Source organism: Sinocyclocheilus grahami, unplaced genomic scaffold (assembly GCF_001515645.1).
Source record: "Sinocyclocheilus grahami isolate Dianchi unplaced genomic scaffold, SAMN03320097.WGS_v1.1 scaffold1007.1, whole genome shotgun sequence".
In the NCBI taxonomy this organism is placed as follows: domain Eukaryota; kingdom Metazoa; phylum Chordata; class Actinopteri; order Cypriniformes; family Cyprinidae; genus Sinocyclocheilus; species Sinocyclocheilus grahami.
The window spans coordinates 464815-486546 of NW_015506186.1; the positions used below are offsets into that span (position 1 = coordinate 464815).

Genomic DNA, 21732 nt, shown 5'->3' on the forward strand with positions numbered 1-21732 from the left:
TAAAGATGATTTTCTCAATATTTAGATTTTTTTGCACCCTCAGATTCCAGATTTTCAAATATTTGTATCTCAGCCAAATATTGTTCTATCCTAACAAACCATACATCAATGGAAAGATTATTTATTCAGCTAATAAACTGACCCTTACGACTGGTTTTGTGGTCCAGGGTCACATATAAGGTTCGTCTGGAGGCTTTAATGATCGAAACACGTCCTCTCCTCCGTACTCCGGACGTCATGGCTGTAGAATCCCGTGTCAAACAGATATATATTCCTGACTCACTGCTGCGCATGTGAACAGATGCTCTGTGGTTTGGCATAAGCAGCAGAAGCGCAGCGGGTCACCTCTCATTGCTGATGATGACGGAGGTGCTGATGTAATGAGGGCCGGCGGGGCTCTGGGTCCGGTGCACCTCCTCAGCCCGGTACCCATCCGTTAAGTGGCTGAGAGCGTAGGGTCCTGATGGGACGTGTTTGGTCCAGACGTGGTGGAGGTTGAGAGAGACTTGGCTCTGGGCCACCAGGAGTCTCTTGTCCTCCGTGTGGCTCCGCTCCGAGAGTCTGCGCCTCTGCGTCTGCTGGCTGAAGCCCTGGAGTGCCTGATGCTCTCTGCTGCTGTGGTTCTGACCCGGCTCCTCTTTAAACGCCCCGCTGGGTCTGTAGCCGCCCTGCAGCAGCTGGGCTGTGAATGCGCCGTCGCCCGCAGGACCTGACGGACAGAGTCGCTGCCGTTAGACGTGCCGTCCAGTAATGCAGGTAATCAAACATTTACATTCATGCATTTAGCAGATGTTTTTATCCTTTGTACACTTGGTGCACATTTGATCAGTTCTTGCTTTCTTTGGGAATCGAACCCATGACCTTGCCATTGCAAGCGCTGCCCTGATTCTACTGTATCCATATCCTGCCACTACTAAACTGTCCCTAGCAATAATTTTGATCAAACAATTAAATATATGTGTATGTAACCACTGTTATTGCAATTTCGGCCGCATCTGAAAGGGATCACAATATTGACATTTACCTGAGAAGTTAAAGAAATATGCTAGAAAACATTTAATAGATGTGTGGAGTAAGAACATATAAGAGCTGAAGTGTTTGAAACATACGAGGACAGTTCGGCTGAATGATAAAGTTTGCTCTATCATGTGTTGGATGTTATCTTTGGAATGGAAATATGGATTTTTCGCTTGTTGCAGTTAATGACATAAAACTAGCGAGCTGAGTCGGTAGTAGTGCTAGCAGTGTCGTGTAAACATGGCTGAAGACGCGAAAAGAGGAACAGACGAACCTATTCAATTGAGTGAGTCATTTACGCTGGAACCGCTCCAAATGATTCAAACTCGTGAATTCGATCATTCAGTTTAGGCGATTCACTAGCAAAAGCCAGATCAAAAGAGCCATTCATTGCTTTTCGAATCAGTTAAGACCAAGTAAAGAAAATGTATGGAATAAATTGAAATTAACAAAATATGTTAATTTAACTTATTTCTAATTTTAGTTTTAATTAATTTTACAGAACATAAATACAAAAATTACTAGAATATGGAAATAACTTTTATTGCACCTTCTGATCACAATGCAAAAATGTGATGTTTTTCCTCAGTTTGTCTTGTTTTCCACTTCCTTCATATCTTCAGACCTATATCTGTAAAAAACATGTAAGTAATTATAGTCTTCGGTCCAGGAATTAAGGAGCTGGTCTCATTGGGTGTTTTAAAAGTGATTTTGAATGATTTGGAGGCAGAAACATCTGGTTGTAGATGCTTTGTTTGATTTAGTTATGTATTGGTTCTTTTTATTGTTATTTGTTATTTTATTTCTGTTTGTGTGCATTGATGGATGCTATTTGCTAGACCCACGTGAGTTTTGTGTTACTGACAATCCTAGCCTCTTGTAGAAGAGATATTTAACCTCAATGTGCTTTTCCTGGTAAAATAAAGGTTTAAAAAATGTCTAAAGATTCATAAGTCAAGATACACTGAAAAACTAAGTTGTAGAAGATAGGAAGTCTTGTTTTATAATAAAAAATAAACGATCAAAATGAGTTTATGATTAAAACAGGAAGAAATATCTGTCAATAGAGTCAGAAAAATAAACTTGATTCAAAGGGAAACAAGTTTTCATTCCCCGCTGACAGATATTTGTTCACTTCATTTTGCTCAAGTTCTCAGAAAACAAGACTTCTTCATTCATTATCTTCATTGTGCTTCTCCAGTAGATGTGTCTTGTTTTAAGGATGTTTAGATATTTGTACTGGAAAACAAGACGGAAATACTGAGGAAGAGATTCCTTTAGCAGTTCATGCAGCATTTAATGCCACGACTTTCTGAATTTAAGACTCTGCTCTGATTTAAGAGCGGCAGAAAGTGTCTGTGTGTGTGGGCTGTTACCTGAGTATGCGCAGGAGTGCGCCGCTGCTTTATCTGCGCCGCTGCAGCTCCAGTGCGGCCGGCCGGAGCGCATCTGCGTCTGCGCAGGTGTGTGTGCGTAGGACTGTGTGTAGGACGGCTCGGGGACCTGGGTCTGCTCCTGACAGGACGGCAGGCTGCAGGGACTCGACTTCCACGAGGGACACTCCGCTTCATCAGCATGCAGCGAGGTCTGGAAACCGTTCCCGGGTGAGCCTGCGAGCGCTCTTACCTGCGGATACGGGGCTTTGCTTTTGATCTTGGCTGCTTTGGCTTTCAGCTGTTTGCGTGAGTCCTGAGGAGCTGCCAGACTCGAGGTCTTATAGGAGAGACACGGTCTGGATCTGCTCTGGTCCTGAGAGAGCTGCATCTGTTTATATTCCACATCGCTGCGGAGATACACCGCATTAGTGAACACAGGGTTTCTGCGGGTCTGAACAAGTCTAACGTCCATAAATTAAGGTCTGAAAGTTGTCTTAAATCAGAGCAGAAACTTGTGGTGTTAAATGTCACATGAACTGCTAAATCTCTAAATCTCTTCCTCATATTTCAGTACAAATATCTAAACATCCTTAAATCAAGATGTATTTACTGGAGATGCAAAATGAAGAGTCTTGTTTTCTGTGAAACTGAAAAAGAATTGCGTTTATGATTAAGAACACATATCTGTCGATGGGGAATGAAAACTAGTTTCCATTTGAATTAAGTTGATTTTTCAGACTACATTGGCAGATATTTGTTCATTTTAATCATAAACTTTTGATAGTTTTTTTTCATAAAACAAGACTTCTTATCTGCTGTCGTGTTGCATCTCATGTCTTGATCTAAGGATGTTTAGATATTAATACTGGAAAACAAGGCAGAAATACAGGGGAAGATTTTCTTTTGTTTGCAGTGTTATCAGAAAATACAGTAAAGGTTATTTCCATATTCTAGTGGTTGAGAGCGGAGATATTCAAGCCTTAAACTGTTTTTGTTCTTGTTGTAAAATGAATTAAAAATTAATGGAGATCAATTGGAAGTTGTATTTTCAATATTTTATTTTGCTATTGAAACTCGTTATGCTTTCGAGACCATATTGGTATATTACTTTATCACTTTACGTATCACTTTATTCCTTAAATCTTACATACTGCACGATTTAACAATCCTATAAGATAATAGCAGATCACACTGTGCGACATGGATCTAATAAACTTGACTACGACGTGTGTGTAGACGCAATGTTGTGTTGATGTTGATTTCATGTCGCAGTTTTATTGGTTGGCCAGTAAACGTGGGTCGTAGCAGCAAACACACTGTGCAGTGATCATGCTGTATCCTAGGCTATCTTTGCTCGCAAGACCGTGACAATAGCTGTCTTTGAACCTCTCTCACTGTACGACATGAGATTAGGAGCCACGATTGTTTCACGATGCCAATCTTTTGTCTGGGACAGCCGGAAATCGTGCAGTGTGTTTGGGGCTTTAAAGAGTCATATATTTCCCTTCATGAATCTTACAGAAGTGCTGTGCTGGAGGTGAAAGGTGACTCACGTGAGGACGTAGTTGACGCTGACGATGCAGTGCGGCCGAGACGAGCGGCTGTTGTGAACGATGGTTGCACAGCTCTGCACCCAAACCCAGCCGCCCTGTTTGGCCAGCATCCGGTAGTACTTGGTGGTGACCTGCCCCTTCACCAGCACTGACACACACACACACACACACACACACACACACACACACACACACACACACACACACACAGACTGAATTACAGTGTTGGGGGTAACGCATTACAAGTAACACAATCAGATTACTTTGAGTAGCTAGTAAAGTAACGCATTACTTGTTGATTCAGAAGGAAATATCTGAGTTATTTTTTAAATAAGTAATGCCAGTTACTTTGTTTCCATGTGTTGAGTGGCAGCTCTGGTGTTGCCATGGTGACAGAAATCAGGAGTGAGTGCAGAGTGTTGTGTGTGAACATGATCTTACTGTAGTTCTAGACTAAATATCAACATGTGTTTACTCATCTCACTGCACACAAACACATTCAGTGCTCCTCACAATTAATAAATACTGTCAAATGCAAACTCAGAATATTATACAAACCTGCAATAATTGTTAAATAAGACAAATATCACTTATGTATTTAATCCCATTTTATTAACCAGTGTCTTTGCTGCTGACCTTCGATGATCCAATTCAATCATACTAATAATCAGAAATGACACATTTGTGTTTGATTTGTGTTATTGCTGAATAGTGTTGAACTTTCTTCTCCTGCGTCATATTCTTCATGTAGTTAGTTTGAGCGGCGCCCTCTACTGTACAGACCAGAATTTACATTTCCTTCAGCCTGAGGCGCATTCACTTCACTTTTAGTGAGAAAGGGCTTTTACATTCGTAAAATAATCACTTTTTATATTAAAAACAAACAAGCAAGCCCCGTCCCAGATTTAAAAAGTAACTCAAAAGTAACGTAACGTATCACTTTCCATAAAAAGTAACTACTTAATTAGTTACTTTTTTAGGGAGTAACGCAATATTGTAATGCATTACTTTTAAAAGTAACTTTCCCCAACACTGTTGACTGAATAATCCAGCGGTTCTCAATCGGGTTCCTGGAGCGCAGCCCAAACATGGCCCGTCTGCTCGATCACACACACACCTGACTCGGTCGTCAGCTCGTCACACACTCCAGACCTGACGTGTGTGTGTCGGTGGAGCTCCAGGAACACGGCTGAGAAGCGCTGATGAAGCGCATGCAGCGACTCACGTAAATGATGTGCGTATCGCAGGTGGAAGACGTCGCAGCCGTGGACGTGATGGTAGAGAGTCTTCTCAATCAAATCCTGTGGCTCGTAACCTGTTAACTCGGCCACCCTGACACACAAACAAGACATTTACCCTCCTGTAACACACACACTCGTTCAGCAATGTTTTCATTCACTGCTCCTCGCTGTTGAAATGATCTTCTGAACCTCATGCTATCTGGACCATTTTCAAGAAACGTTTGAGCACTGAACTACATTCCACTCAAAAATATCATCATCTGTGCTTTCATATCCTGGTTTAGCTCGTACTGATCTGGACCATGTTTGAAATTGAGATTTGAACATGAGATTTTTCTTCAAAAGTGTTAATTCACAGAATTAAATCAGAACATAATGTCTTAAATTAATAGAACTGTGGCATTAAATGTTGCATGAACTGCAAAAAAAAAATCTCAGTAATTTTGTCTTGTACAGTACAAATATCTAAACATCCTTAAATCAAGACCCATTCACTGGAGACGCAAAATGAAGACTTTTCTTTTGAGGAATTAAACAAAATGAATTATATTTTTGATTAAATCAAGAACATATATCTGAATTTAATGGAGATCTGTTTTAAGCTGTATTTTCCAACTTTAAGACATTCACATTAAGAGACCGTACTGACAATATTGTGTTCTTTTCATTTTAGTCTTTACATTTTATTTACTTGCTCGGAAAAAGTCTTAAATTTGCCTTGGTGAAGCCTGCAGAACCCCTGGTCACATTGAGCACATTGCATTGTGGGATACAGTAGTGTGTTGGAGTGAAGCTCACCTGCTGTCCAGGAAGATGAGTTTGAGGTCCAGACTGGCGCGGAACATGAACATGTTGCTGTGGAGTTTGATCTCGGTGACGCTGCTGGGAGGAAGAGACTGACCGACCGCCAGCAGCCCCACGATCTGATAGCAGGACTCAAACAGAGACACGTCCATCAGCAGCTGACGGAGCTTCAGATAACCGCTGCAGTGGATCACCTGCACACAGCACACGCTTCAGACTCAGCTCTCGCCATCTGGAGAGCAGCTCCAGCCCAGAGACAGTGTGTGTGTGTGTGTGTGTGTGTGTGTGTGTGTGTGTGAGAGACAGTGTGTGTGAGAGAGAGAGAGAGTGTGTGTGTGGTGTGTCTGTGTGTGTGTGAGAGAGAGATAGATTGTGTGTGTGTGTGTGGGTGTGTGAGAGACAGTGTGTGTGGGAGAGAGAGAGTGATTGTGTGTGTGTGTGTGTGAGAGAGAGAGAGAGAGAATGTGTGTGTGTGTGTGTGTAAACATCATTTAATATTTTTAATAATTTTTTCCCTAGTCAATGTCAAAAATGTCAGGTTTTACTCTTCTTTTGGGCAGGGGCGGAGTCCGGGAGGGGGCGTGGCCACCACTGACCTAAGCTTGACCACCCCTTTGGCCACCCCACTCAAAACTGCTGTTTTTGTCGCTTTTTTTCTCGACAAGTAATGAATTTATAAAGACGCGGAACAGCCGTATATCTTTGCATCCACATCAAACGGGAGACTTTTCAGATGTACACTTCAAATTCGAAAAAACGAGCGCGGAACATGTTCCAGATAAGCTTCAGTAGAACAACAGTGAACTGCGGTCTGATGAGATATTATTAGGCTATATGGAAAAACAAACTTCCCTGTCCTGACAGCCGTTTTACTGTGCTCACGGTGCACACTCTTCAACTTTACGCGAAAATGACGAGCACACTCTACATCGCTTCATCATAAATAAAGCGCAAAAGAAACTAAGTTCTGTCGTCAGTTAAGTCATGAAATTAACAAAAAGGTGATTAAAGCTGCAAACTGTACATGCATGTCTATGCATCACTTTATAGAACGTCTCTCAAATGCACTAGAATATTCTGCAATTTGAGATCACATAAGGCACAAGCTGATATGTATTTTTTTTATTTGTAATTTAATGCACAAGTAAATGTGAGCACAGAGTACAGTGCACTTTTGATTGCACTTTATTTGTAATTAGAGTAATAGCCATCGGCTAAGAAGGAGCTTTTGTTATTTATATTGCTCCGTTCCTGCACTTAAGTGCGAACTTTAGTTTCGATTTGAGCAATTGCCCTGCTATAGGCTTTTGGGTGTGCTAATTAACAAGGCGGCCACAGCTGTTTTCTCTGAAGTGTCAGGTGGCTGTGTCTTTGTTTGTTGTCTGTCAGCGGAAGCGTTCAGCCCTCGTGTGAAGACCTACGAGTGTAAAGACCTACGAGTGTAAAGACCTGCGAGTGTAAAGACCTGCGAGTGTAAAGACCTGCGACTTTACCTGCGTGACTTTAACCGAGCAACAAAGCTGGGCAATGCACTTAAGTGCTCTCATTTTTCCCTTTGCACACTCCTTTCTGTCCTCTCCCTTCCACCTCTATCATGTGTTTTCAGTACATTCCGGTTGTCTCTCAACAACACTCTACCATCACTTGCAGACGGCAACACAATCTTGCTAACCTGCGTCCTATCAGTACATCTCCTACTGCACCTCTTTCTTTCTCTGTGGGTCTCTGGAATTGTCAGCCAGCTGTCAACAAAGCTGACTTCATTTCTGCTTTTTCTTTGCAATCCACACTCAGTATTTTGGGCTTGACAGAGACCTGGATTCGTCCAGAAGACTCAGCAACCCCAACTGCTCTAGCTAACAACTTTTCTTTCTCTCACACCCCCCGTAAGGTTGGGAGGGGTGGGGCACTCTTCTGCTCATTTCTGGCAATTGGAAATACTCAACCCACTCTCCCCTATGCAATTATAACTCATTTGAATCTCATGCGATCACTGTAACAGCTCCTATAAAACTACGTGTTGTGGTAATTTACCTCCCAACTGGGCACCTTCCTAGAGGAGCTGGATGAGCTGCTGTCCTCATTCCCGGAGGATAGCAGTCCGCTTTTAGTCTTTGGCAACTTTAACATTCATCTGGACAAGCCTTATGCTACAGACTTCGATTCACTCCTAGCTTCATTTGATCTCAAATGCCTTACCACTACAAGCACTCACAAATCAGGCAACCAACTTGACTTAATTTACACACGCAATTCTACTGCAGACAACATTTTGGTAAAACCCCTACATATCTTTGACCATTTCTTCATTACATTTAACCTACATCTTTCTACCTGTGTGCCACCAACCCCCATACCGGTTACTTTTAGACAAAACCTACGCTCCCTTTCCCCCTCCCATCTTTCCTCCGTTGTATCCTCCTCTCTTCCCTCACCTACCCATTTCTCATCTCTGGATGTGAATGCAGCAACTGACACTTTATGCTCTACTTTAACCTCCTGTCTAGATGATATTTGTCCTCTCTCCTCCAGGCCAGCACGGGCTGCCCCTTCTTACCCCTGGTTATCCGATGTTCTTCGTGAGCATCGGACCAAACTCAGGGCAGCAGAGAGAAAATGACGCCAATCAAAAGATCCGTCAGACCTGAGTATGTATCAGTATTTGCTTTCATCTTTCTCTGCTGAAGTCCATACTGCCAAATCTTCATACTTCCACAACAAGATCAACAGCGCTCCAGACACACGTAACCTCTTCAAAACATTCAGTTCTCTCCTCTGTCCCCCTCCACCACCTCCTACCACTTCTATAACAGCTGAGGATTTCGCCACATTCTTCACAGACAAAACCAGAACAATCAGTAGCCAATTCTCAGCCCCACACACACAGGACTTCAAACCAACCCCACCCACTGCAAAAACTCCCATCTTCTCCTTCTGTCCCCTCACTGAGACAGAAATATCAAAACTTCTGCTCTCCAGCCATCCTACAACATGCCCTCTAGACCCAATCCCCTCACACCTCCTCCAAGCAATCTCTCCTTCACTCTTACCAGCACTCACACACATCATCAACACATCTCTCCTCACAGGCACCTTCCCCACTGCATTCAAGCAGGCTCGGATAACCCCACTGCTCAAAAAACCTACATTAAACACTTCACTTACAGATAGCTACAGACCTGTCTCTCTCCTTCCATTCATAGCGAAAACCCTCGAAAGAGTTGTTTTCAACCAGATATCATTGTTTCTTTCACAGAACAACAAACTGGATCCTAACCAGTCAGGTTTCAGGAGTGGCCATTCAACTGAGACTGCGCTACTGTCAGTCACAGAAGCCTTGCGGATTGCAAAAGCTGATTCCAAATCATCAGTCCTTATTCTGCTGGATCTTTCTGCTGCTTTTGACACTGTCAATCATCAGATCCTCCTGTCTGCCCTCTCTTCAATGGGCATTACAGGGATTCCACTTCGCTGGTTTGAATCCTATCTCACTGGTAGGTCTTTCAGGGTGTCTTGGGGAGGGGAGGTATCCAAAGCACATCAACTTGTCACTGGGGTTCCTCAGGGATCAGTTCTTGGACCCCTCCTCTTCTCCATATACCCAACATCACTGGGTCCCATCATACAGGCACATGGCTTCTCCTACCATTGCTATGCTGATGACACACAGCTCTATCTTTCATTTCAACCAGATGATCCAACGGTAGCTGCACGGATCTCAGGCTGCCTGGCAGACATCTCGGCATGGATGAAAGAATATCACTTACAGCTCAACCTGGCAAAGACTGAGCTTCTTGTCTTCCCTGCCACTCCAATTCTACAGCATGATTTCACCATTCAGTTAGGTTCATCAACAATTGCCCAATCAAGTTCGGTCAGAAATCTTGGTGTAATCTTTGATGACCAGCTGACCTTCAAAGACCACATTGCAAAGACCGCTCGATCTTGCAGGTTTGCATTGCACAACATCAGAAAGATCAGGCCCTTTCTAACGGAGCATGCTGCACAACTTCTTGTCCAGGCCCTTGTCCTTTCTAGGCTGGACTACTGCATTGCTCTTCTGGCTGGACTTCCATCAAGCCCAGTCAAACCTCTACAAATGATTCAGAATGCAGCGGCACGACTGGTCTTCAACGAGCCCAAAAGAGCCCATGTTACACCTCTCTTTATCTCCTTGCACTGGCTACCGGTTGCGGCCCGAATCAAGTTCAAGACATTGATGCTTGCTTATAGAACAGCCACAGGCTCAGCACCCGCCTACTTCCACTCACTACTACGAATCTACATCCCCTCCAGAAGTCTGGGATCTGCTAGTGAGCGACGCCTCATGGTACCATCACAGAGAGGCTCAAAATCACTTTCCAGAACATTCTCGTTCACTGTTCCTGGCTGCTGGAACGATCTTCCAACCCTTATCCATCTGACTTCATCCTAAAAATATATATATTTTTTTATTTTCTTTCATCTTTCTCTGTCTAGCTTGTACTTATTTGAACAATGCTTGAAACTTGGTATGACGAGCACTTCCTATGTCTGTTTGCCTCTTTAAGAAGAATCGCTTGATGTATTCCCCAATTGTAAGTTGCTTTGGATAAAAGCGTCTGCTAAATTAATAAATGTAAATGTATTCTAGAAAAGGAGCGCACTTTTTTTTTTGTTAATTTGAAAAGTACAAACAAAAATCAAACAATTTAAATGCATAAAATAACTCATTTTACATTCTGGCATGTGCTTTTTCACATTGTTATCGCTATCTACATGTCTCGTCCATGAGTAATGTTGGAGAACAAGCTTTTGGGGGTTTTGAGAAGCAGAACCAAGCTGACTGAGCAATAGAGCTATAGTGAGCCCATTTATTAAAATACCTGGAGGTGGGGAATAATACACAAATTGTTATATTCACTCAGCATTACTTGATCTAGTTCACAAATATCTCAATTACAATTAAGTAGAAATGTATTGTATTCAGTTGTATTTTAGGCAGTAAAACAGTCCAGTACTTTATAGTCAAACACATTTTTATACTGAAATAATGAAGATTTCTGTGCCACCCCAGACTGCTGGCCCCTCGCTGGACATTTGGTCCCCACAATGTAGCATAAACAAGTACACATACATACACACTCAGATATTTCTTTGTCCTGTTGACTCGCCTCTGAATCCAGAGCCTGATTTATTCTCTACTTAACATAAACCACTTGTTTATTGCCAAGGTAAATTTCAAACAAATCTCCTAAGCCTGACTGATGAAGCACTGGGGAAGCGGGTGGAGATGCATGGAAAATGTCATCGGTTCATGATGTAGTCAAATGCGCGGTCTGCGTTCAAACGAGTCTTTGCTACATTTAATCAGATCAGCTTTGAGGGTCAGTTCATGCAGCACAGTGTCGACAGTGAAATGGCAGTGAATCTGGCTCTAAAGTAGCTCTCCATGTGAACTCGATCTCTTGAGAAATGTTTTGACTTAATGACATTTGCAATGCAAAACTCGGCTTTGAGATGAGCTTGCAAAAAATAACGCCCGCGGGAAAGTAACCAAGAGAATATAATTTTACTGGCCATCATCTGCTTTAATTCCAAACAAAAACATGTGCGTGTGTTTGATGGTTTATTAGAACAGCTGAAGAGAGACGGACTCACCTTATAACCACCGCAGGTGAGTCCTGCGTTCCGCTTCGCCAGAACACACTTCATGCGCAGGAAGAACGAGCGCTCGAGCTCCAGCTCTGCAACAGATCAGCTTTGTGATGAATATGAATTTAATTCTCATGTGTGTGAGTGTGTGTGTGTGAGAGAGTGTGTGTGTGTGTGTGTGTGTGTGTGAGAGTGTGTGTGTGTGTGTGTGTGTATACCCTGCAGGAAGTGTGGGTGCAGAGGCTGGTGTGCGCTCAGCACGGCGCTCATCTCGTCGTGGTCTGATGGATGAATGTACTCAAAGATGCTGTTACCGGTCAGTTCCACCTACAACACACACACACATCAAATTCTAAACCATCATTCAGTCATGATGCTTTGCCTTTTGCCAGATAATTGTCAGGAGGCATAAAGAGAAATCAGTCAAATAGCTGCAAAGTGGGGGGAAACCCAGCTGAGATTAAGATGAGAATCTGTGTCATTTAAGAAGATTACATCAACTCACAAAAATGCCTATTGTGAACAGGGTTTTAAGTGTGTGTGTGTGTGTGTGTGTGTGTGTGTGTGTGTGTGTGAAGCTAAGCTCCTGTTTGTCTGAAACTGATCTGCGTCCATCTCAAAGAGAGACAGTCTGATTCCCGCTGCAAAGAGTTCATGTATAAAAACACGATTTGCATGTGAAAACAAAAGCGGATTCTGTGCAGGACTTTGATCCATTTTTGTGTGTAAATTAGCAGGGCACATCGCACACAGAGAAGGTCACTCCACAGCACTTCAGCGACAAATGAGTTTCTGCGCAGCTGCGACGCGGCGCGATAATCTGCTCTTTGTAGCGCAGCGGCGCGTCCGTGCAGGAATGCGCACTTTACTGAACACACTGCTGTGTGCTTCGCTTCATATCTGCTCGGAGTCTGGCTCTCGGCCCTTCACGCTGTCGGTCTGCAGTGACCAGCGCATTTGAATGCTCAGTAGTCAGCAAACACAGGTGTTCCCGCACGACAGCATCATGCGCGATGGAGCTCGTCTCGCGGCCGCTGCTGCTTTGACTAGCTATAAAAACAGCGTTTTCCCTCCAACTCACCCGTGGACATCTTCAGGAGCACGACTATAGATCCTGGGTCTACAAACAAGACCTTTAGTTGATCTTTTCTATAAATCAAGGAAACACGTGATATTCTTCGTTTAATGCTCCTCAACTAAACATGATGGACACGATCTCTTGACTTTAAGAAATGCATGTTTTCAGTTTTAATTATTTTATTATCTTAACGTGTGACTGCAATTACAATAGTTCTAATACAGATTTATTTTTTTTGTATTGGTTTTTAGTTCAAATCAAATTCAGGAATCCCTCAACCCAAACCAATACATCTCTGGGATTACATGCTGACCGTTAATTTCCATATCTATGTCTCTTCTGTCTGCTGTCCATCTCTTTTCCTATTCTGTGAAGTCGTGGAAAAGCAGGAGCAAAAATAGAGTTTCCCATGATAGGTGTTGTTGTTGCTGGTTTATTTCCGCATGTGAAAAGGGCCCATTGAAACATTCAGCTGAGGTTTCATCCCATGCGTTCTGCAGCACTCGTCCCTTTCTTCTGAAGCAGCAGCAGACTCTTCTCTTCACGGCTCAGATGAAGCTGTTTCTGATTGAGACTCTGGTTGTCCTGCTCCTCGTCTCCTGTCAGATGCAGTTTCTGTGTCTCATCAGATGGAGGAATGTGTTGGTGTTTGCTCATTTTTAGAAGCAAAATGTAATTTGGAAAGTGCAACGTGCACAAGGCCTGAAGCTGTGCTAATATTACTAAAGCACCGAATCAGCACGGACGAATTCCATAAAGGGATAATTCACCCAGAATGTGATCATTTCCACACCTTCACTTGCTTCCAAAACAAATTTTGAGAAATGTGGTTGTTTTTTATCTATACAGTGGAAGTCGATGTGCACTAGAGTTGTTGGGTTATCAAAGTGCTTTAGTGCGCCACAGAAGGAAGAAACTCAAACTGGTTCGGAAGGACATGAGGGAGAATAAATAAATAGTAAATGATCTCAGTAAGAGTCAGGGATTTCTGATATTGTGATTTCCTATATATGGCATCACAGTTAAAAATTACAACCCTATCCTAATGTGCCTACATTCAGCTCAGTATCTAAAGATAAGTAAAAAATGTTTTTAATTGTATTTCCATTAATTCAATTCTACATTGGTTTTCTTTAAAACACACACACTTTGAATGTGTTTGGTCTCTTTACATTCCCAGATACAAGATCTAAACCTATTAAACAAGCAGAAGCCCAGTGTTTTTCAGACTTCAGAACAGACAGAATTTCTCAATAGAAGCAGAAATAAGGATATGGAGCAAACAAAAGTGTGTATGAATTCTCTTCACATTCCCCAGATAGAATTCTAGCGTTGTGTCTCAGTTATGTGTGTGTTGAAGTGTTATCACTGTGGCCCCGAACTGACCCTGGTTTCGTGTTAAACTCTCACCTGTGACAAGCCCAGGTGTACCGAAGCTGTTTCCGAGATGTACATGATTTTACCGTCAGACGCGACGACGAACACAAACCCGTCCAGCGTCTGAAAGATAAAACCAGGGAGCATAATAACAAACACTTGATCGTTGGTTCATTGGATCAAGAAATTAGCGTCAAAATATGAAGCAGTTGTAAAGACTCGCACCTGCAGCAGGTGAGACCCCAGATCTTTGGCCGTGATGTCCAGAGGACTGACCCGTGCCGCCTGACCCCAGGCCTCTCCGAGCCCTCACACACACACACACAGCACAGACACACTCAAATACTGACCTGTGTTCAAACCTTTAGCACACATCACACCCACAGCTGGAGTTTTAGCTCACTGATGTAGTGTGCGTTGTGAAGAATTCAGTTAGCGTTTTAAAAAAAATCAGAGTGAGATCTTAGTATTAAAGTCTAATTTAAAACAGTTTTACGGGAGTTATTAAAATCTTTATCACACATGTTAATTAAACTTATTTGTCAAGTTCGCGCAGTGAATCTGGGGGAAATTATGCTGAAGCCGCAATGCATTTATCATAATTACATAAAATAAAACCATTTTAAGTGATTAGACTTCGCATGTCGATTTAATGCAAATTGTTAAAAGGTCATTTTGCGACAGAATGTCTTTTCCAGAAATATTTTTTAAAGGCAAAACAAAATACTAAAATGCATGATTATTACGTATTTTATATTATTGCGTGTTATCAGGTCCATCAGAGACAAACTGACAATATGTATAATAATGTACTCTTTACAGCAGCGTATCATATAGCATGATTTAATATTGTTATCTAAACTGCCACGTAGCCGAAAACGGAAATTAAAGACATTAAATAGTTGAGATTAATTTGGATTTTGCATAGACTAATTCATAAGCAAAGAAGAAACATTAATTCGTCCTAAGTTGATAGACGCTACAGCGTCAATTTTTTCTATTTCTTCCATTTGTGAAATATTTATCCATCTTACAATTTGAGATCTGTTATGACACGTTATAAATATATCTTTGGACTCTCAGCAAGAAAGCAGATTTTCACTGCAAGCGAGATGAATGTGCGATGCTTTCAGTGTGAGCGGATAAAGATTCAGGTACAAACTCGAGAGGGGAAAAGAACAACGAAATAAATATTTTCAGGAAACTGAAAACGCTATAAATAATTCTCTTATTACTGCTTTATTATTGTATTTTCAGGTGGTTTCCCCCGTTTCTTTTCATCCCGCACAGCACATCTGATCAAAACCAATTCAGATATCATATTCATTTTCATCATTAGGCCTATTAATTTTTATTCCTTTTATTTTAAACTTTTAGACTTCGAGTGGTTAAACTAATTAACTTAACCAACATGTTTGTTTTCAAATGCTTTACGGGTAATTAAATTAAATTAAATTGTCCGACCGTGAACAGTTGAATTGAGAAATGAATGACTGCAACATGATCAAGTGAAAGTAAGAAGATGAGCTGCGAGTCAGTGTGGTCCAGCAGAGTTACCGTCTGGAAACACGGCTCGCATCTTCAGGTAGCTGCTGGTCAGTCTGATGATGGACGCTTTGTCCAGCTGAGAGGTGATGGCCGAGGGCAGCGGCAGCAGTTTGGCCAGTTCATAAAATTCTCCATTTTCTTTTTCTCTTCGTGTCTTCGCAGCATTCTTGGACTTGTCCTTCATCTCTGGCTCCTGCTGCTGTGTTAGTCTCGAGCAGAACGCGACGCTAGGGTCATGCTCGTCGGGTTATTAGTGTTTTCCTGCGAGTCCTCCTTTCTGTTGCAGTCAGAGATCGGCTACTGGAGAGTCCTGGGCTTTATTGCGAATTAAAACGAATAAATAAACTACACGACTGTAAATGCGTCCTTCAATAAATCAGCCAGTCCTGTCGCGTTACATCACTTTTGATATAGTTTAGAAAGGAATTGCACTCCAGCATCAGCGCTTTGGCGTTTTGATTTAAAACGTTAAAAATAAGCAAATTACAGCGATACAAAAATACAAACTTCTAATAAATCCATGACGATCAGCATACAAGTAAACATAGTAATGAGTTTACGGTCTGTTCAGTGTGTCCATGTCCTCAGTCCTCCATTTCACAAGCCCGTGTTTATTTCCATGTTAAAATCTTTAAATTTATATTGCATATTCCTCTCAGATCCGCAGATTCCGTCCAGCCATTCCATTATTCAGGCGCTTTGATCGCCAATGAGAGAATATTGAGACAGAGAGAGACCGAGAGAGAGAGAGAGAGACACACACACACACACACACACACACAGAGAGAGAGAGAGAGAGAGACAGACACAGACACACACACACACACAGAGAGAGACACACACAGAGAAAGAGACACACACACACACACACACACACACACAGAGAGCCACACACACACACAGAGAGAAAGAGAGAGAGACACACACACACACACAGAGAGAGAGACACACACACACACAGAGAGAAAGAGAGAGAGACACACACACACACACAGAGAGAGAGACACACACACACACAGAGAGAAAGAGAGAGAGACACACACACACACACAGAGAGAGAGACACACACACACACAGAGAGAAAGAGAGAGAGACACACACACACACACAGAGAGAGAGACACACACACACACAGAGAGAAAGAGAGAGAGACACACACACACACACAGAGAGAGAGACACACACACACACAGAGAGAAAGAGAGAGAGACACACACACACACACAGAGAGAGAGACACACACACACACAGAGAGAAAGAGAGAGAGACACACACACACACACAGAGAGAGAGACACACACACACACAGAGAGAAAGAGAGAGAGACACACACACACACACAGAGAGAGAGACACACACACACACAGAGAGAAAGAGAGAGAGACACACACACACACACAGAGAGAGAGACACACACACACACAGAGAGAAAGAGAGAGAGACACACACACACACACAGAGAGAGAGACACACACACACACAGAGAGAAAGAGAGAGAGACACACACACACACACAGAGAGAGAGACACACACACACACAGAGAGAAAGAGAGAGAGACACACACACACACACAGAGAGAGAGACACACACACACACAGAGAGAAAGAGAGAGAGACACACACACACACACAGAGAGAGAGACACACACACACACACAGAGAGAGAGACACACACACACACACAGAGAGAGACACACACACACACAGAGAGAAAGAGAGAGAGACACACACGCACACACACACAGAGAGAGAGAGGCACACACACACACACACAAAGAGACACACACACACAGAGAGAAAGAGAGAGAGACACACACACACACACAGAGAGAGACACACACACACACACACAGACAGACACACAACGCGGCGAGCAGCGTTTGGATGAACGCTTTGAATTAAAATGAATCGTCTTGTTTCACTGTCACGCAAAAACATAAAACATATAGGCCTGTCTGTCGATGATATATAAACAGGCCAGTCTGAATAAGTTCAGCTTTACGTTACTTACCGCTAACTATAAATGCGTAACGGTATCGAGGGTATAAAAAACTTCTATGTTATGTTAAAAAACAGAGGCACTGAGTTTGTGCATATTTGTTTGGAGTCCATAATAAATCTTTGTGCTTCTGTAGTGAGGAAAATATGACGAAAATGTAAATAATCCGCATTGATTTATCAACTATATTCAGTGTTGGGGAGTAACTAGTTAGACGTAACGTAATTACGTAATTTAATTACTAAATAAACATAACTAATCTGTTACAGTTACTGAGAATTTTTTTTTATTTGTGTAATTAAGTTAGGCTATTTATGAAATGTTAATGATTACAAAGGGGGTTTCATCTGAATATTTTCACACACATACAGATTTGATTGATTTCTTTCTCAAATTGCACTGACTGCTCTAAAATATGAGACACCAGTAACTGTGTTTTCCAGGGCATTGTTAGTGCCAGTGGTTCCTGTCATAGCTGTGCAAAGATCTGATTTCAAAAACAATATCATACCTATTCATTAAACTATGATTTTAAATCTGTATTTAAAATCAGAATGATCTGAAAGTAAAAAGAGGTGCTAAAGTCTGATTTTGTGCTGGCTGTGTTTTGAATGAAATGATTATAATCTGAATTGAAGTGAAGGAGTCTGTAAGTCTGGCAGTAATCAGTGTTGAGCTCTACTGTAATATTAACCCTGTCTGCTTTACATGTTTCAGAACGATTAACAGCTGAAAACATTTGCTAGAAATTTAGAAAAGCAATCAGAAAGTAATCAGTTACACTACTTTAGTAAAGTCATTGAAAAAGTTACACTACTTGTTACATTTTAAATAGGGTAACTTGTAATCTGTAACCTGTTACATTTCCAAAGTAACCTTCCCAAACACTGAGTATATATGAGCATATTAATTATTATCAGAAACCAGTGCATTGAATATAACGCATTTGATTTAGAGATCCATTCACAGCCCATTTCTCAGTCCTCACTTTTTCAAAACTCTGTGAACCCACTGGCTAATTTACACATTCACACGCTCTTTACAAAACTGATCAACTTATTCAAAACTTAACATAATACAAAACTGAATAATTTACACTGTAATACCATATTGAAATATATTCCAAGTCTTAAAAAATATTAAATACTATATTCAAACAATTATATGTAGCTTGAACAACTGCACAGGTGTTAGTTTTTCAATTTCATTCCCATCTATACAAAAACGTAAAGCTCAGAAATAATTTTGTGCAGTAATGTAGATATGGAGTGTGTAACATTCACTCAATCTGAACCGCAGACTGCCATTCTTGTTTGTGAAGAAATTTTGTGTTAGAAAGCATTGTGTAATGCACCAGTTATTAGTGTTTATGGATCATAAAGTGTGTTTGCCAGTGTTATGAAGAATGAGTTGGTTTAAGACTGCATAAAGTGTTTTTGGTAGTTTTCCTGCGTTTTGAATGTGAAATGTGCTGCTGTGCCAAGATGAAAGCTGGTTGAGAAGAGCTTTGATAAAAACCAGTTTGCACATTTTATGTCATCATTTGACACGGTGTGCTGAGTATTTCCTGCGGACTGCAGCGTGCCTTTATAAATGGCGTGAGTGTGCAGGCCCGCGCGAGAGCACAATCACTACATTTATTTGTGTTGGAGATTTGGCTGTGATACTGGGCTATCGTTTTCTCTCTGCCTGTCTCCGCTGATGGATGAGCTTCACCGGCTCTGCATGGAAAATGCAGGAGGAGACCAAAAACCAGCCTGCCTCAATAGCATGTAGAAATCCACAGAAACCCGCCGTCCTGTTTCAGATCAGCGTGGAGAAACTAGAAAGCGTTGGCTGTGAGGACTGTAAGGCAGAGAGGGTTCGAGAGAGGACTCTTGTTATTAACCTCTGTTAGCAGGAGTCACGCTCATTATCATCTTTCACGTGTTCAGCTCTTCTTCAGACTCACGGCACAAATCCAGCCTTTCCTGCACTGGAGGGTTTTCCTCTGATCACAGTCTGTCTCTGTCCTGCAGGTCAAATACAAGCTCTCAGATGGGGTGTTTTGATAATATGAGCTTGTTCGCATGTTGCACTTACTGCATTTCTAATAAACAGCAGCCTTCATCGCTGACATGGTGAGCAGATAATGATTGAACTGATTGAACAGAAGTGCTGTACATGAGTCTGTGTGCCTCCCACAATAGCAGTGTCTCCTCAAAAAATGGGATGAGAAAATAATCGATATTACTAAAATTAAACAATGCAAATATTACTAAATATGACATTAAAAATATAAAAGTCACTTGTTTTTATAAAGTAACACTGTCCAACAGCGACACCCGCAGGTAGAATGCTTGCGGAGGCTTGCCTCCCTTCGGCCCATTGACTTACAACAGAGACCCTTAGCGTGCTGTGGGTTTAGTGGGGGGTAATGGAGATTGAATGGGGGAAAATCACGTGAGAGGAGGCAATGATTGATTATGATCGGATGTGATTGGTTCATGTGATAAATCCCGCCTCTTGTTTTCGTGCAGCTCTCGGCCTGAATGAAGAAAACGATGGCGTTATTGACTAAATATTAAGTAAGTAAACAACTCACCCGCTTAAATATATCACTGCTAAGTATCGCCTCAAAATAAAACTGGCCTGAAAACGTGATGACTGTCAGTTAGTGAGCATTCAGCGTGATGAAATGAAAGATATATCTTCGTGTCTGTGACAGTGTTTACAGGGCTTTAATGACGATGACTCGAAAATAAGTTGACTATTAAAAAGAACAGCTGAACATCAGTTCACTATTAAAAAACACAGTGTCTATTATACTAATAGGCCGCCTTGTTGGCAGAAGTGATTACACTAACTCCGCCCATCAGTGTAAGGTTACTACAAAAGACGCTAGTTATAAGTTCAGTGGCGTATAGTAAAGCGCGTGCCGAAGTCATTTTTGATGCTTTACAGAACTTTTTTTCCCTCCATTTTCAAATCTCGTATCACATCGGGTAGGTGTAGAGAGGGCTTATATTGTCCCAATACAGAGGCATCAATTTAATCATTTGAATTAAAATGATAATTTACACTCAATATGTTATTATTGCATACTGTTGTATAATGTTCTACAATACTAAGGTGCAGATAATTGCCACTATTTGAAATAAGTACACCATGGTGTAAATAGAATCTAACTAAGATTAATAAATGCTGTAGAAGTGTTGTTCATTCTTAGTTCATGTTAGCTAATGTTAGCCTAACTAATGAAGTCTTTCCAAAATATTGTTCAAATTGTTACTGCCTTTCGTTGTTATTTTGGAATAAAGGTAAAGATGCATAAAACACTGTGAAATGTATAAATATTTTTTTAAATATTAAATAAAATAATGTTAATAAAATACAAAATATAATTATTTTTGTTCTCTCATTTTATGTAATGTTTGTTTAACCATGAAAATGTGAAAACATTAAGTGTAACAGAGACATGAATTTATATATATATATAAATTAATGTCCCTGTTACATGAATGTTACGTTACATGCTGTTAATTACCACAGATGAGAATTTTGACACTTTGTCCATTTATTATGTAGAAAAAAAAGTGTATATATGTGTGTGTATATATATATATATATATATATATATATATACTGTATATAACTGCCTCCTCATTTTAAAACACCACCACACACGACTGGAAGAGAGAAAATATACCAGGTGTCGGCCTGTGATGATTAATGAGAAGAGCAGTGTGTTTAACAGCTAAATTACCCTCCGCTCTGATTCAGCGTTTTATTACGCTGCAGATATCAGTCGACTGTAAAATCATATCCAGACTCTCAGACTCAGTGTAATTGAGTCTGTGACAGAACTTTAAGAAGTAATTAGTGTTGTTGGACAAAAAAAAACATTATTATCAGTATTTTTATTGAGTGAAAACATATGCAATTCATGGTTTTATAGGGATTGCTCAAAATAAATGTTATGCATATATCTCTGAAAAAGCAGTCTGTGGACAGGTGTTGTTGTGAGTTTAGACCAAATTAAGTGCTACAATATGGACTTGAGGTCCATTACCCTTCAAATACAAAAAACCCTTCTGATCTGATCATAAAGCCAGATGGAAATCTG

General features: G+C 41.2%; 1 protein-coding gene across 1 annotated transcript; it reads right to left on the reverse strand.

Moving 5' to 3' along the window:
* Window positions 1–341: 341 nt before the first annotated feature.
* Window positions 342–15812, reverse strand: LOC107565543 (single-minded homolog 2-like). Its single transcript, XM_016250792.1, has 10 exons — window positions 15638–15812; window positions 14306–14388; window positions 14114–14203; window positions 11844–11952; window positions 11632–11717; window positions 5986–6185; window positions 5172–5278; window positions 3947–4094; window positions 2394–2800; window positions 342–709 (listed from the first exon to the last, which is right to left on the reverse strand). Exons 1-10 carry the CDS (start codon window positions 15810–15812, stop codon window positions 342–344), a joined length of 1773 nt encoding a protein of 590 aa, XP_016106278.1.
* Between the last annotated feature and the right edge of the window lie 5920 nt (window positions 15813–21732).

Excerpts from the sequence above, each read along its gene's own strand:
- LOC107565543 (XM_016250792.1), bottom strand. The coding sequence starts at position 15,812 with ATGAAGGACAAGTCCAAGAATGCTGCGAAGACACGAAGAGAAAAAGAA. Across the intron at positions 4,095-5,171 it reads GCGATACGCACATCATTTAC|TGCTGGTGAAGGGGCAGGTC; the intron begins GTGAGTCGCTGC and ends TGTGTGTGTCAG. Across the intron at positions 2,801-3,946 it reads AGCGTCAACTACGTCCTCAC|CGATGTGGAATATAAACAGA; the intron begins GTGAGTCACCTT and ends GTATCTCCGCAG.